Source organism: Colias croceus, chromosome 23 (assembly GCF_905220415.1).
Source record: "Colias croceus chromosome 23, ilColCroc2.1".
NCBI lineage: Eukaryota > Metazoa > Arthropoda > Insecta > Lepidoptera > Pieridae > Colias > Colias croceus.
Genome location: NC_059559.1, coordinates 5,522,474 through 5,539,733, shown reverse-complemented (window position 1 = coordinate 5,539,733; position 17,260 = coordinate 5,522,474). Strand labels below are relative to the sequence as shown.

Here is a 17,260-nt window from a genome sequence, read left to right as displayed (position 1 = left end):
GGAATAAGCTAAGAAGAAATAACAATAACCAGCCATATATATTTTTGTTTAGTATAACATCTATATGACGTTTTAGCTGAACAATGGGGAAACTAAATTATGTTTTAGACACTGAACAAAATGAAATTATTCACAAACCTTCTAAATTAGATATATTCCAATCCAATCTTTACTATATATCAGAAAAAACTTAGTAAAGAACTCAGCTTAATAATATTAATATATATAATAATATTATAAAGCTGAGTTTGTTTGTTTCAACGCACTAATCCCAACAACTACTGGTCCGATTTGAAAACATTCTTTCAGTGTTAGATAGCCCATTAATTTAGGAAGGCTATAGGCTATATATCATCATGCTAAGACCAAAGGAGCAGAGCAATGTGGGCAAAACCGAGTGGCACAGCCAGTATGAAATAAGGATAATAAATTGGAATGAATTTTGTTATCACTCAACTGTAAAATACCTTTAAATATGTTTTTATTCATCACGAGACTCGATATAAAGTTTTGCAATAATACTTTATAGCATTATGAAGACAAAATATCAACCAATATAAGAACAAGTACATCATATTAACTCTAAATTTGTTCTACGCTTATAGGGAAGGGTAGTATTTTTATTCTCTTTGGGGAAGGACTCCGTCAATGTAGTCACAACCACGTCACAACTCACAACATTATTGTTAACATTCTCCCCTTATATATTACAATAGTATGGAGTGCGTGTATTGCACAAATTGCCTATATATAATGATCAAAAGATGTTTACTAGACAATCCATGATACAACATGCACTACTTTGGTTAGACTATCACCATGTTATTATAGACAACATTTTGATATGCAAGACAGATTGCAATCCTTTCAATAGACTTCAATACATACCTACAACCACTATAACAAAATGAAAGACAATACATTACAGTAACATTCCTTCCAAGACTCATCATTATCTGCATTCTCCAATATGTGAACCATATTGGAGAATGCTGATACAATATTTTACCATAAAACAAAAAAAATTGCTAAAACTAAAACGAACAAAGAATAACGTTGAGAACAACCAAGAACAACTAACCACGAAAGACATTAGACAACTATCACTAAAACGTAGTGATTATATTCTCTTTGACAACTATGGCCTATGCCTCAAAATATTCTGTACGACCAAGTACGACTGACTGACAAAGTTACAAACCATTATATTATCTCTAATGTCACGAAAAACACAAAATTTTCTTGAAATATGTTTCAGGTGGTTCAAAGAGAACTTCGTTTAATCAAATATGTACTTGGAAACATATTCGGGAGTGGTGTAATTTGCAGTCAGTTCCAAGAATCAAGTATCAACGCAGAGAAGACTGAAGAACCAAAAATCAACGAAAAAACAAAAGAAATGAGAATTGATTGAGTGAAATCAAAAAGAAATATGGCAATGGCGGCTGGCGCGCATTGCGCAACAGCGCAATTCTAAGCATAGATAATACTGTTTAATTATGAAATTCGAGCAATAAACCGCGCAATTCCATTCACAAAGGCCACAGACAAACTGCCAAGACAAAAGCCAAAGCACAGATAACTATAAAGTCAGAGAGGCCAAAGTCACAGAGCAAGTAGGTAATATAGGAAGAGACGGCATTATTTATTATAAATTATACATTGACACTACTGACATCTCTCTGTACAATGTTTTATGCAAATAAATATTATTTTATTTTATTTTTATAACTTGGGTACCGGTCAAAGCACAGACATATTATATTAAGTAGACAACGCAAGTACCGCGATCTGTATGAAAACCAAGCGTGTCATATTTTTTGTACTGACCTTGACGCGTTATGACGTCACGAGCGCTTTTTAGTGATGGAAATTTCATTTTAAGCTAAATCGATTAGGGACGCCACTCGCGCGGCGATTCTAGTATAGGAGTACGATGATAGACTTTTCAATGAGAGGTTGTGTGCACGAGCGCAAAAACGAATTGGAGGAAATTTGGGTGCTGATCTTCGCGTGATCTTCATAAACTCTCTATATTTTCAAGTAAGTTTACCTACGCTATTATAATTCGTACACTAATATTAAAACACCTTACGTATTCCGTGGTTTTCCTTGTTAGTAGGTAGTTCACAAACCAGATCTATGTCTAAGAGGTAGTCAAATAAATGAATCGTAATCGATTACAAAATCGATTCAAGACTAGAATTTATTAAATATTATATTATAATTAGGTAATATTTCCCATATTATTTATTATAAGTAGGTACTTATCTTTTTTGTTGTAGAATATGGACGAGTCTAACTCAAACAAAAAGAACAATTTTTAGAAACTAAACGAAAAGTTCGATGTTCGTGTTCGATTACAAAATCCATTAGAATCGAGAACTGTTGCATCGAATGAACATCACTAAACACAAAATTGGACAGAAAAATGAGAACAGAAAAATGAGAAGACGCTATTCATTGCATATTATCATACGACGCCATCTTTACCGTGCCAAGTAAAAGCCGCAATGTATTCCGAATCATTCCGTATGATTTCGTATCCATGTTTGTCACGATCGTTTTCCACAAATATTCTTTAATTGATTTTAAAATAAATAGTGCATATTCTGATTAGAAAATTACTTACCGGTGGAAGGAAACATCTCCGACAACTCGGTCACTCATAACTGTGGAGTTTCTACAGTTTATTACTGCGCTATTCGGCATTTTACTCTATTCCGTTTCACGTCTTTTCTTGGCGAACTGCAAGCGCGGACTGAGTGTAGGTAAGCGTCAAGCAAGCGTTTTATGCTTAGTTTGGACACGGGAAGTACATACACTCGCGTAGTCTATCTTAATGTATGTCTGTGGGTCAAAGTATGAAGTCGCCATAGAATAAAGTAGGTAATATATCGGGAAGTCACACAGCGACAGCGAGTAGCGACCTCAGAACAAAGAATAGCGACCAGCGTCCAGCAGTGCTGCCAACTGCTAGCCAAGGCCTGTTGCTAATGTATCTAGAATATAGCTAAATTTTCCAATAAAAATAAATACCGTTTTACATGATTACTAAAAATCACAGAGATCTTTTACGGAATGCTTTAATATTCATTGCACTTAAAATAAAATTAACAAAATATAACACAAAAAATCAGCTATGAACTTTAATAGTAATGTGAGTAGTGTGAGTAATACATTTTACGTTTTATATGACATTATAAATTATAATATAACTACATATTAGACAATTTAAAAAAGAAACACAAAAAGTATGTACTTATTCAATTAAATACAAGAGGAAGATGTAGAAGGTTGTGGACACTGGGAAAATGATGGTACATCTTGTGCAACTGAATTTACTTGATTTAAAATTTTTAAATACTTTTCCACAGTACCCATTTTGTCTTTCGATGACGATCAATGGAATGAAAAGAATAAAATGAAATTAAAGCAAAGACCCACGAAAGTAGTAAAAGGGGAATCCCCTTAGAGCTAGCGCGCACGAGCAACTTTGTCTCCGCAACTATTTTGTCTCCGCAACTATTTTGTCTCTCCCACCTATGGGCTAGTATGAAAATGCGCGCACGTAGCGACGCAACTCCCCATACAAATTGATGGGAGAGACAAAATAGTTGCGGAGACAAAGTTGCTCGTGCGCGCTGGCTCTTAGTGAGTAACCAAGTCGCATTATAGGTTATCTCGCTCACTCTTGTAGAAGATTTTAAACACGGTCAATATTAAATATTTATCAGATTGATCAATTGGATAATATGTTTTGTGTGATATGTCACACAAAACAATCTTCTTATATATAAAAATTAATCGCAAAATGTGTTGGTAAGTGCATAACTCGAGAACGGCTGAACCGATTTCGACAATTCTTTTTTTATTATATTTCTTGAAGTACGAGGATGGATCTTATGTAGAGAAAACGTAAACATGTACCACGGGCGAAGCCGGGGCGGACCGCTAGTATAATAATAAATATTACTTTCATCTTTAACGTGAAACGAAACGTTTTATTCGCGATTTTGTGTAATGACGTTTTGTCAATTGTTCCAGTGCTGCCAACTTTAAGTTTTTCTCAAAATTTAGGGGGACTGGTGAGTGGTGCTAATAAAAAATTAAAAATAGTCTGTCCGTCCATCATGTGATAATAAAACAAATTTGATGTTCTCGTACATACAGGCTTTTCTTTATTGCCTAAACGTAAATTTCGCGGTGAGGATCTTGTATGGTGATTATTTAATCTATAAAGGTTTTGGTTGGTTGGTTTGGTTGGTTTAAGGATTTTGGAATAATCTCATTTAATTTTTGATAATTTGATTTTTTTTAATTTCTGTAGACTGTATTTGTAGCATTGATTTGTAGTCTATTTATCGAAGAAGCTCTATGTTATATCTTTATACAAATACTTACCACTAGGAGAATCGCTATTAAAGTAAATTACCGCTAGTTGCTATATATTATGTATCTTTTATTTTTTTAATAACTTATGCTTCGGACATAATTGGATAATAATTATTCTTTATAAATTATTGAAGTACATGTTTTAAAAAAAATACTTTACGGGGAAAGTTTTATTACTGTTGGCATCACTGCTTTTTACCGTTGTATAATTTACTACTTTAAGATTGCGACTGAAGGACTTGTATCCATGGTTATGAATAAATTATTAAAAAAAAAAACCGTTGTATTTTGCAAATTTCAATTTTCATTTTTCAAAACCAAGTTCAAAACATTCAGTTGACAGTTGACACTTGACTCACATGTTATTGAAAAAACGAAAAAACTTATGTTATATCTGCGTTTTGATTGCAATGACTGGAATCCTAATTCATTGTTTGATTGACATCGGTATATTAATGTCAGTTTCTCAAGCGTGTATTAATAACAATGATTAATAACTTCCCAACGTGACATTGGCAGAATTGTACTCAAACAAAATTGCCACCCTTCGAAAAATTGAATTGAATTGAAAAAACCTAAAACCAGTGAATAAAATAAATAGGTAATATCTTTTGAAAGGACCGAGGACGTTGAATTCAAATAAGCGCCTAATAAATAGTACTTTAGTATCATAAATCAAGATCCTATTGTAAAGAGAGGCAAATATGCCTTCTATCTACAACCAATGTGTAGAAATGATAGAAAAATTTCAAATATTGTTATCTACAAAGGTCAAAACAAGAAACAAAGAAGAAAAGATCCAAATCAATGAGTCCACATTTGTATAAAAGGGAAAATAATCGAGGTAAAACCTTATTATAATTAAATGATACGGTAAGTGTCATTCATATTTTGTTAGTTTTAGCGATTGAGATAAAAGGCTGTACTGCCTGAAAACTGAGAAAGTAAAATATAATATGTACTTTATTGTACAAAATAATGTAAGAAAATCCAGTAGGTACAAATATTTTGCTCAATAGCCGACCTTATTGCTACACAGCAATCTGCCAGGCAACCTGGTAGGAAAGGAAATGAAAGAAGTATAAGGATAGCGAAAAAAAAAAAAATGAAAATAACAAAATAATATATCTAAAAAAGGAAAAAGCTTAATTTTCAAATCTTTTTTTGTTGCAGAATGATCAATCAAAGGCTGGGTTCTTGTGAGTGTATCTGAAGACTAGAAATGTGTCCTGATAATCTTTACTAATATTATAAAGCTGAAGAGTTTGTTTGTTTGATCGCGCTAATCTCAGGAACTAGTGGTCTGATTTGAAAAATTCTTTCAATGTTAGATAGCCCATTTATCGAGGAAGGCTATAGGCTATATATCATCACGCTAAGATCAACAGGAGCGGAGCAATGCGGGTGAAACCGCAGCCTAATATACAATGAATCACTTTTTCCCTTGGTCACAGCATCACACAAGAATGGTAAGACCTATTTCAATAATTCTTATTTTGATGTGTTTGTTATTGTCAGGAGAAGGATCTTATGTTAAAAGAAACTCAAACCAAAATTGAAGAAAATGCAAAAAAACATAATAGTTAATATAAATAACAATGTCAATTTTCACGTAGACAGCACAACATCTACCGTCAGCTAGGCTAATATATAAAATTACTAGCTTTCCGCGTTTTTAAATAGAAGCCACATAGTTCCTGTTCACCTGGGATTTCCGGGATAAAACCTATTCTATGTGTTAATCCAAGTTACCCTCTGTATGTCTGCTAAATTTCATTGTAATCGGTTTGGTAGTATTCGCGTGAAAGAGTAACAAACATACACATACATCCATCCTCACAAACTTTTGCATTTATAATATTAGTAGGATCGACAGTCAGCATCTATTTGTTATCCCCTAGGTTATAAGAATAAGGCAGAACAATGTCTGCCATGAAAGCTAGTCACTTCACTACGTAGTATAAAACAAAGTCGCTTTCTCTGTCCCTATTTCCCTATGTCCCTTTGTATGCTTAAATCTTTAAAACTACGCAACAGATTTTGATGCGGTTTTTTTTTAATAGATAGAGTGATTCAAGAGGAAGGTTTTAGTATATAATTTATTAGGTTTAAGTCAAAGCGTGCGAAGCCGTAGGCAGTAAGCTAGTTGTTGTATATTATAAAAGTAAATGTAGGTTTCTAGTTATCTTAATTTCTAGAACAAAGTAACTAGAATGCTTTAATTATTATTTCAGTTTTCTTAACACATAAATTATATTGAATTGTGTTAACTCAGACATAATAATAAATGATTATTGAATCTATGAAAACAAAAAAAAAAAACTACATATAAAACTCGCTTCCTGCTGTCTATCTGTGTATGCTTAGATCTTTTAAACTATGCAACAGATTTTGATGCTGTTTTTCTATAGATTAGTTTGAGATAAAGGTTTTAGTATATTTTTTAAGATCTTTTTAACTGCAATGACATAAATATCTATCCTAATATTATTAAGCTGTTGTCTTTGTATAAATACGCTAACCACAGGATCCACAGTTTCAATTTGAAAAATTATTTGACTGACTGGCCGGTTGGCTTGGTTGGCAAGGTGCCTTCTGCCACTGGTTGTGGGTTGATTCCCACCCGGGGCAAATATTTGTGTGATGAACATAGATGTTTGCTCTGTGTCTGGGGGTTAATTATCTACATAAGTATTTATTTAAATTTATATATGTATGTTTATCAGCCATTTATAGCCATTTAATATATCTCATCACGCTAAGACGAAAAGGCAATAGGTAAAACTGCAGGGCACAAAAAAAGTGAAGTCCCATGTCCCCTTGTGGGGCATCGGGAATCGAACCCAGACCCCTCGGTGCTACGCTCACTCGTCAACCACTAAACAAAGGAGGCGATCAAAATGGGTAAAACCGCGGGGCACAGTTAATATAATAATATGACCTTAGATTAGACTGTTTACAAATGGATAACCTAAAATGTTTATTATGTATCTATACTTAAAATGGTACTATTTCAGATCCAGATAATTTGTAAAATTAGAAAATGGAATAAAAAGAATAATCACAGAGCGCAGAAGCTGTGCAATTTTTTTTTAATTAATTATTATTACTATAGTCACACTTATTTTTTTTAACATTGAGCCTGTTTTTGGCTATGAATTATAAGAGAATTAAAATAGATCAACTTTTTAGAGGTGTATAAAGTTATTAATAGCCTTGTGCCCCGCGGTTTTACCCGCATTACTCCGCTCCTGTTGGCCTGCCTAGATAAAAGGGCTATCTAAGACCGAAAGAATTTTTCAAATCGGACCAGTAGTTCCTGAGATTAGCGCGCTCAAACAAACAAACTTAAGCTTTATAATATTAGGATAGATTTATAAAATAGCTCTGCCGGTTTTACCCGCATTGCTCCGCTCCTGGAGGTTTTAGCATGATGATATATAGCCTACACCTACAGCCTTCCTCGATAAATGGTCTATCTAACACCGAAATATCAAATCCGACCTGTAGTTCCTGATATTAGCGCGTTCAAACAAACAAACTCTTCAGCTTTATAATTTTAAAGTAAAGATTTTATGCACAGGAGTGTATTATCTTTTATTTCGCGACTCATTATACTATAATAACTAACCATGGCTGGTTATTGCCATCATAATTGAATTTGCCAGTCAGTTCAATTCACGGCGTAAACTGACTGGAAATAAGAGGTCATACAGCCTCAGGAGATAGCAGAGTAACTTTTATAAAATACTTAGATATCTTGGTCAGTCTGGTTTCGGACTTCAAAGGGGGAGGTCGTGTCATTAAGATGTCAAGGTGAGCGATAATGTAATCTTTAAACGGGTTTCCCGTCGCGCTGTGCGCATCAAGATTTTCCTTGTTATCGCTTGTGGTTATGTTTTGTATTAAGTTGTTATTTATAGTTTATTATTAATTGTGCCGGATAAAGAATTTGAAATTTAACTGAATGAACAATTTTAGATATTTTTTTTTTATTTGAACGCTAGTGCCTTCGTCTTTTCTATTAAAAGGCGGTTTATAATTATTATATATTATATACTAGCGGTCCGCCCCTGCTTCGCCCATGGTACATGTTTACCTTTTCACTCCATAAGAGTCATCGTATATCAAAGTATATTATAGAAAACAATTAACGAAATTGGTTCAGCCGTTCTCGAGTTTTGCTTTCCATTTTGCAATTCATTTTTGTATTGTAGACTAGCTTTCCGCCTGCGGCTTCATCCGCTTTGCCTAAAACCTATTAAATTATATACTAAAACCATCACTATCAATTAAAAAAAAACCGCAACTAAATTCGTTTTGTAGTTTTAAAGATTTAAGCATACATAGGGATATAGGGACAGATAAAGCGACTTTGTTTTATACTATGTAGTAATATATTATAAGGATATTATATCAGTATAAATAGGTGCTTATAATTTGAATTCCAGGTTCTGTGTGGTGTTACTGGTGTCTCTGCCTTTTACATTATGCAAACCACAAGCTTCTAGTGGAGGCGGTCCTAACTTAGATCCTGTTACAGGTAAAATAAACGAAGATATTAAAGATTTTTTAACTAATTTTAGACATAGACATAGACAAACATTTATTCACAAAAATAACATAATAATAAAGCTGACGAGTTTGTTTGTTTGAACGCGTTACACTCGGTCCGATTTGAAAAATTCTTTCGATGTTAGATAGCCCATTTATCGAGGAAGGCTATAGGCTACTTATATATCTTCTCGACAACAGGAGCGGAGCAGAGCTAGTCTAATATAATAAAAAAAAAAAAAATATATGTCCTTATTAAAATATGAAACTGAAGAGTTTATTTGTTTGAACATGCTAATATCAAAAACTACTGGTCCGATTTTAAAAATTCTTTCACTTCTAACTACTAACTACGTACTCCAAATTACTAACTACTAACTACCTACCAAATTACTTCTAATAACTCCTAACTATACTTTCCAGATGCGTCCATGCCATGTACTCTACAAAATGGGTCAAAAGGAGAATGCGTACCGTACTTTCAGTGCGATGAGTCTCTCACAATTATAGACGATGGCTCCGATCTTTTGGACCTCAGGTAAAGTATTTTTTGACCTCCTTGGTACAGTTAGCGCATGATCTTAGAACCGTGGATGCGTGGAATACATATTACAATACGTATACACAATTTTTCTCGTGTTTTGGAAAAAACATGGTCAATTTTAGTCAAAATTTATAGTTTTCTGACAAGATATGAAGATCCTTATTATCCAAGTTTCCACCTTGGTGAAAAAAAATTAACATTTTTAAGGAAACTTTTTAAAAACCATGAAATATTTTTATTTTTTATTAAAGACCTTATAATGAGCTATAACTATTCCATTTGCGATATCACAAAATTCTCCATATTTTGAGATATTTGATGCAATACCAAATAGCCCTAGACTTTGTTGATACGTGATAGTATTAAAAAGAAAAATAACCTATGCAAAACAAAAGATTCTTTCATTTTTAAACAATTTTGCCAAATCTCCACTCATCATAAAAGGTGCACATTTTGCGAAGTGCACCAATTGAGAAGTGCACAAGTTGCGAAGTGTACCATTTGAGAAGTGCACCAGTTGCTAAGTTCACCATTTGAGCATGGTGTACAAGTTGAGAAGTGCACCAAATGCGTCAAACCCGTATACAGGATTACAGGGTGACTTGATATGGGTGTAATTGTATTTTCTAGTGTTTTATTTTACGCGAGTAATATACATTTAGAAATTAAAGACTTTTTAACGGATTTTAAACGCGATTTATTCATTATGTTATTTTCCCGACGTTTCGAACACTTTACAGCCGCGAGCTTTTTTTCGCATTAATAATATACGTAGGATAGGATTTATTTCAAATTATACTAGCTTACCGCCCGCGGCTTCGCCCGCTTTCTCTTAAACGATTTGAGATTTAAACTATCCTATCTCTCAAGTTGGATCGAACTGCACATGGTGTGCGAATTTTATTATAATCGGTTAAGTGGTTTAGGAGTCCATTGAGGACAAACATTGTGACACGAGATTTTTATATATTAAGATATATGTATGTTTATCAGCCATCTGGTTTCCATAACACAAGCGAAAGCTCAGTATGGGATCAGATCGTGCCGTGTGTGAAAATTGTCCCGAAATATTTAGTTATTTATTTATTATTAATTCAGGTCTTCCGTGTGTGCACATTACCTGGACGTATGTTGTGCACACAACAACGGGACAAAAACAACAACCACACCTGTGCCTGAGGTATTCCACAGTTTACACGGTGAGTATACAAACATACTAATTTAGTTTTTTTTTTATATTTAAAAACAGGTCAAAATTAAATTCTTCAAAATGCATAGTAACAACAGACAGAGACAAATATGAATATGATTATTTTGGCTTGTGTACACATAAAGTACACTAGCTGTTGCCCGCAGTTTCACCTGCGTGGAGAAGATTAATTTTCATGGCACAAATTTTCATCCCCTATTTTATCCCCTTGAAGTAAGAATTTATCGAAATCCTTTCTTAGCGGATGTCTACGTCCTAACATCTACCTGCATGCAAATTTCATCCCGATCCGTCCTGTGGTTTGGGCTGTGCGTTGATAGATCACTATGTCAGTCAGTCACCTTTGTGTTATACAGGGTGTCCCACTATCGGTATACTAAGCGCGAAGGGACTTGTAGTTTTGCATACACTGATCACGTTAAAAATACTTAAACAACAACATTACGCCAAAATTTTTTTGCAAATTTTTTCCTTAAAATTCATGTTTTCTTCTCTAGTTTCACGCAGCTGGCATATAACGCTTTGCTAATGTGAGCATTTTGTCTATGAAAACATAATCTTAAACGATAGCTCACGTGCGGGTTGCAAGTTGATATGATGAATATGTCCCTATGTCCATTGCAATAAGGTAAAAGGTAAAATTATGTTACTTTAAAAACGATAATAAGGTTTTTTATTTTACAGATGAAGGTGATACTCATATTACACAGACCGCCTTCAGTATGCCTGTATCTTCAATTGTTCATAAATCTCAGGAATTACCAGGTAAAATTTAAAAATATTGACGTCAAAGTTTGGACCACCCTCTATACAAAAAAAATGTGTGCGTGTTGCATATCGTAAATTATTTTTCAAAAAATAATTTACTATATGCAACTTTACAGAAATACGTCGAATCACGCGTGGTAGGGATAAGAAAAAAATGGCGCGTAACGAAAAAATGTTACACTAAATTTTTTCCAACCCCGATAAAGAAGTTTCACAAAAAGAAAAGTCGTCACTCGGGGACTGGGGCGGTTGCGCTATTGCATGCTATGCCTTCAAGCCACACCTCCGCCCGTCCCCGTGGGGAGCGTGAGGTTTTTTTCGTTACGGAATTTCTGGATTTGGTCCCCGCGCTCAAGGCCCGCGACAGAAGCTATGCAATATATATCACTACATAGTATAAAACAAAGTCGCTTTCTCTTTCCCTATGTCCCTTTGTATGCTTAAATCTTTTAAACTACGTAACGGATTTTGATGCGGTTTTTTTAATAGATAGAGTGATTCAAGAGGAAGGTTTTAGTATATAATTTATTAGGTTTTAGACAAAGCGGGCGAAGCCGCGGGCGGTAAGCTAGTATATAATATATAACGTATATAAATGCAACCCATTTCGCGTTGTCACGGATCACGCGTGAACAGGTGGACCGATTTCGATAATTCTTTATTATATTCCTTGAAGTACGAGGATGGTTCTTATGTAGTATCTAATATGAGTTATGTTATTTTTCAGGGTGTGGCTGGAATAATCCGAAAATTAGAGCATTTAAAACAACAACAAGGGAAGTGGCTGAAAATAGTGTATATGCGAACTACGGGGATTTCCCCTTTATGGTCGCTATAATAAAGTAAGTTAACCGACTGCGATATAAAGAGTAAGGTTTTAGAATTAAAATACATGTAGTTACAAATATCTATACTAATATTATAAAGCTGAAGTGTTTGTTTGAACGCGCTTATCTCAGGAACTACTGGTCCGATTTGTAAAATTCTTTCGCTGTTGGATAGCCCATTTATCGAGGAAGGCTATAACTAGGCTATATATCATCACGCTAAGACCAACAGGAGCGGGCAATGCGGGTGAAGTAAGGCGACGATTTTGGTACCTTTGAATCTTGTCAAGAAAGTTTCACTTCTAACACGTGTGATGTGTGTTTTTTTTTTCAAATTTTGAATGTATTTTTTGTAATTTTTGATGTAATTTTTTGTTTTTTTTTTAATTTCAGGCAAAATAACATAAGTGATGTATGGTCTCCAAGAGATTATGTTGGCGGTGCTGTTCTTATACATCCATCTTATGTATTGACTGTAGCCCATAAAGTAGTCCAGTTTGAGCCTTCAGAGGTACGTGTTTTTTTTCAGGCCATTTTTCACACACGGCACGATCTGATCCCATACTAAGCTTTCGCTTGTGTTATGGAAACCAGATGGCTGATAAACATACATATATAATTTTAAATAAATACTTATATAGATAACTAGTGGTCCGCCCCGGCTTCGCCCGTGGTACATATTTCGCAATAAAAGGTAGCCTATGTCCTTTCTCGGGTATCAAAATATATCCATACCAAATTTCATGCAAATTGGTTCAGTAGTTTAGGCGTGATTGAGTAACAGACAGGCAGACAGAGTTACTTTCGTATTTATAATATTAGTATAGATTAAGAACCAGACAGAGAGCAAACATCTATGTTGATCACACTTATATTTGCCCCGGGTGGGAATCGAACCCACGACCCACGACCTCTGGCTTGGAAGGCAGGATCACTACCAACTAAGCCATATATCTCTTCGCTATTTTTAAAATTATATTTCTACCTGCGCCCACGTTTGCAAAAAAAACTCGCATAGTTCCCGTTTCCTTGGGATTTCCTGGATAATACCTATACTATGTGTTAATCCAAGTTACCCTCTATATGTGTGCTAAATTTCATTGTAATCGGTTCAGTGGTATTTGCATGAAAGAGTAACAAACACATACCACACACATCCTCACAAACCGGCTCGTACTTCAAGAAATATTATAAAAAAAAGAATCATTGAAATCGGTTCAGCCGTTCTCGAGTTATGCGCTTACCATTTTGCGAGATATTTTTATGTATATTATTTTTATACTAGCTTTCCACCTGCAGCTTCGCCCGCGCAGTCAAAGAAAAACCCGCATAGTTCCCGTTCCGGTAGGATTTCCGGGATAAAACCTATCCTATGTCCCGGGGTAAAAAGTAGCCTATGTCGTTTCTCGGGTATCAAAATATCTCTATATCAAATTTCATGCAAATTGGTTCAGTAGTTAAGGCGTGATTGAGTAACAGACAGACAGACAGAGTTACTTTCGCATTTATAATATTAGTACGGTATTGTTTAGTTTTTATATATAGATTATTTTTCATGTTCGCAGATAAAATGCCGCGCGGGTGAATACGACACGCAAACAATAAAGGAACAATTTTTACACCAAGAAAGAAACGTGAAGGAAATTACAATTCACGAAAACTATTTTAGAGGTAAGTCAATTTTTTAAGTGAAACTATTATAGGCGCGTTGAGAGTAAAATTTCAAGTTCGCGTCATGGCAATACCGTCACGTCATGGAGTAAGGCGACGATTTTGGTATATTTAAATCTTCTGACACGTTCTCAGTTTCACTTCTGACACGTGTGCTCGGCACATACGCTCCTTTTATTTATTTTGGAGATTTTTTTAATTTCAACAAATATTATGAAGCTGACGAGTTTATTTGAACGCGCTAATCTCAGGAACTACTGGTCCGATTTGAAAAATTCTTTCGGTGTTAGATAGCTCATTTATCGAGGAGGGCTATAGGCTATATTATATCATCACGCTAAGACCAACAGGAGCGGAGCAATGCGAGTAAAACCGCGGGGCACAGCAAGTTATAATAAAATCGTAAGAAAGTCAAAACTGTACATTGAATATTTTTTATCGAAGTCAAAAATATAATTTTTAGAATTTTTGTCTATTTGTCTGTATAACTTTCTATTTGACTTTAAACTCAAAAAACTTTATAATCTATACTAATATTATAAAGCTGAAGAGTTTGTTTGTTTGCTAATCTCAGGAACTACTAGTCCGATTTGAAAAATTCTTTCGGCGTTAGATAGCCTATTTATCGAGGAAGGTTATAGGTTACATATCATCACGTTAGGACCAACAAGAGCGGAGCAATGCGGGTGAAACCGTACGGCACAGCTAGTATTAGTGTAAATATTATGTATGTATAAATTTTAATACAAATTGTATACTATAATATTTTTATTAATTTTTCAGCATCTCTATACAACGATATAGCATTACTATCACTAGAAAAACCCTTCGATTTAACTCCGAACATTGGAATAGGGTGTCTCGGTAAAAATTTGCCGGGTAATGACGTCACATGCTTTGCGATGGGCTGGGGGAAAGAGTTTGACAAAAACTACGCGGACGCTATTATATTGAAAAAGGTAATATTTATGAATATACTATGTGTGGTTTTGTTGTCAAATGAAAAAAAAAAAAATATAAAAAAAGAGCGTGAGTGCCGAGCGCACGTGTCAGAAGTGAAACTTTGGCAAGATTCAAAGATACCAAAATAGTCGCCTTAGTCCATGGCCTTCCTCGATGAATGGGCTACCTAACACCGAATTTTGCAAATAGGAGAGTTCCTGAGATTAGCGCGTTGAAACAAACAAACAAACTCTTCAGATTTATAATATTAATATATACTTTAAATTATTTTTTATTATTATTATTTCAGGTGAAACTAAATCTAGTAGACCGTTCGACTTGTGAGCGTCAAATGCAAGATGAACGTTTTGGACCCCTGTTTAAGTTGCACGAATCGTTCGTATGTGCGGGGGCTGAAGAGGGGGTTGATACTTGTAAGGGGGATGGGGGTTCGCCCCTCGTATGTACTGAAGAAGTAAGTTATTTTGTACTACCCATGTACCAAATTTGAAATAAATCTATGCAGTAATTTTTGAGATTAGCCCGAACATACATACAGATAAACATTCTAAGAACTATATTACACGAATCGTTTGTATGTGAACTGAAGAGAGGGTGGATACTTGTAAGGGGGATGGGGGTTCGCCCCTCGTATGTACTGAAGAAGTAAGTTTTATTACAGTTACTAGCTGTGCCTCGCGGATGCGCGTATTTTTATCCGCAAAGTCGTATTCAACCGCATTGCTCCGCTCCTGTTGGTCTTATCGTGATGATATATAGCCTATAGCTTTCCTCGATATATGGGCTATCTAACATCGAAAGAATTTTTCAAATCAGACCAGTAGTTCCTGAGATTAGCGCGTTCAAACAAACAAACTCTTCAGCTTTATAATATTAGTATAGATTAGAATTAAATCTTTCCTACTAATATTATAAAAAGTTTAGCCTGGACATACATACAGACAACTGACAAAAATTCTAAAAAAATTGAGAAGAAAAAAAATTGTTTTGTTATATTTTGTTTTTATGATAATTATTTTAATTTCAGGTAAAGGGCGATGATATAAGATACGTGGTCTATGGCCTAGTTGCCTATGGTCTACGGTGTGGCGTAAAAGACGTTCCTGGGGTATACGCTAACATACCAAATTTATATAACTGGATAGACAAACAGATGAACGGACAGGACAAACCGTATATATATTAGAATAGATATAGTTTGAAGTCAAAAGAGTGGATGTCAGACGTGAAACTTCTTTGGCAAGATTCGAAGATACCAAAATCGTCTTACTCCATGACGTGACGTTATTATAAATATGTAATTCTTTCTATTCTATTCTATTCTATTCTATTCTATTCTATTCTATTCTAATCGTAATTGAAAAAAGTTAAGCAAATGTGCAGTTCTAACAAATCGAAATAATATATTATTCTATGTCGTCGTTACTAGGTTACGTTGTTGAATTTTGTTGAACTGTCAAATGTTTTCTATTAAAATGGCTCTACTATAAATTAGAATTCACTTATAATAATGATTTTTGAAGTGAAACTTCTTTATCGGGGTTGGAAAAAAAATTAGTGTAACATTTTTCCGTTACGCGCCATCTTTTTCTTATCCCTACCACGCGTGATTCGACGTTTTTCTGTAAAGTAAGTTTTTCTGTAAGTATAGTAAATTATTTTTTGAAAAATAAGGTCATAAAGAAGTTTCACTTCTTACGTGTGTACACTAGTACACGCACACATTTTTTTATACTGTACCTTGTAAACTCTAAAAAGTGTATTTTTGTATTGTAAAATTAAAATTGTTAAAATTTTGAAAGATTGTGTTACTTCCATTTGTATTAATAAAATTATTATTCTGAATTATTTTGTTTTTTATTTTACATACCCTCTTAGATTTTTACGGTACTTATTCTTTTATATCGGTATCTATACTAATATTAAAAAGCTGAAGAGTTTGTTTGTTTGAACGCGCTAATCTCAGGAACTACAAACCGATTTGAAAAATTATTTCTGTGTTATATAGCCCATTTATCGAGGCTATAGGCTATACATCATCACGCTAAGACCAACAGGAGCGGAGTAATGCTGGTAAAACCGCGGGGCACAGCTAGTTATTAATATTAAGAAGCCGAATAAAACCGATCGTTTGTCACCTGTTAACCTTTTGACTGGGTGAATCGATTTAGATTTTATTTTTTTACTAGCTGTGCCCCGTGGTTTCACCCGCATGGTTCTGCTCTTGTTAACCTAAGCGTGTTGATATATAGCCTATAGCCTTCCTCGATAAATGGGCTATGAAAACCGAAAGAATTTTTCAAATCGGGTCAATAGTTCCTGAGATGA

At 34.4% G+C, this 17,260-nt stretch overlaps 1 protein-coding gene across 3 annotated transcripts; it reads left to right on the top strand.

Annotated features, from left to right (window-relative positions):
• Window positions 1–5,016: 5,016 nt before the first annotated feature.
• LOC123702186 (phenoloxidase-activating factor 2-like) lies at window positions 5,017–16,332 on the top strand. Of its 3 annotated transcripts, none has more exons than XM_045649866.1 (14): window positions 5,017–5,268; window positions 5,569–5,594; window positions 8,151–8,211; window positions 8,847–8,938; window positions 9,373–9,487; window positions 10,592–10,692; window positions 11,388–11,468; window positions 12,199–12,313; window positions 12,692–12,809; window positions 13,864–13,969; window positions 14,753–14,928; window positions 15,222–15,386; window positions 15,960–16,230; window positions 16,281–16,332. In XM_045649866.1, exons 1-13 carry the CDS (start codon window positions 5,261–5,263, stop codon window positions 16,116–16,118), a joined length of 1,323 nt encoding a protein of 440 aa, XP_045505822.1. In that variant the 5' UTR covers window positions 5,017–5,260; the 3' UTR covers window positions 16,119–16,230; window positions 16,281–16,332. The 3 variants fall into 3 exon arrangements, with proteins under 3 accessions (XP_045505822.1, XP_045505823.1, XP_045505824.1); XM_045649867.1 differs by having other exon boundaries at window positions 5,018–5,239; XM_045649868.1 differs by lacking the exon at window positions 8,151–8,211 and having other exon boundaries at window positions 5,019–5,268; window positions 5,569–5,864.
• The last annotated feature ends 928 nt before the right edge of the window (window positions 16,333–17,260 follow it).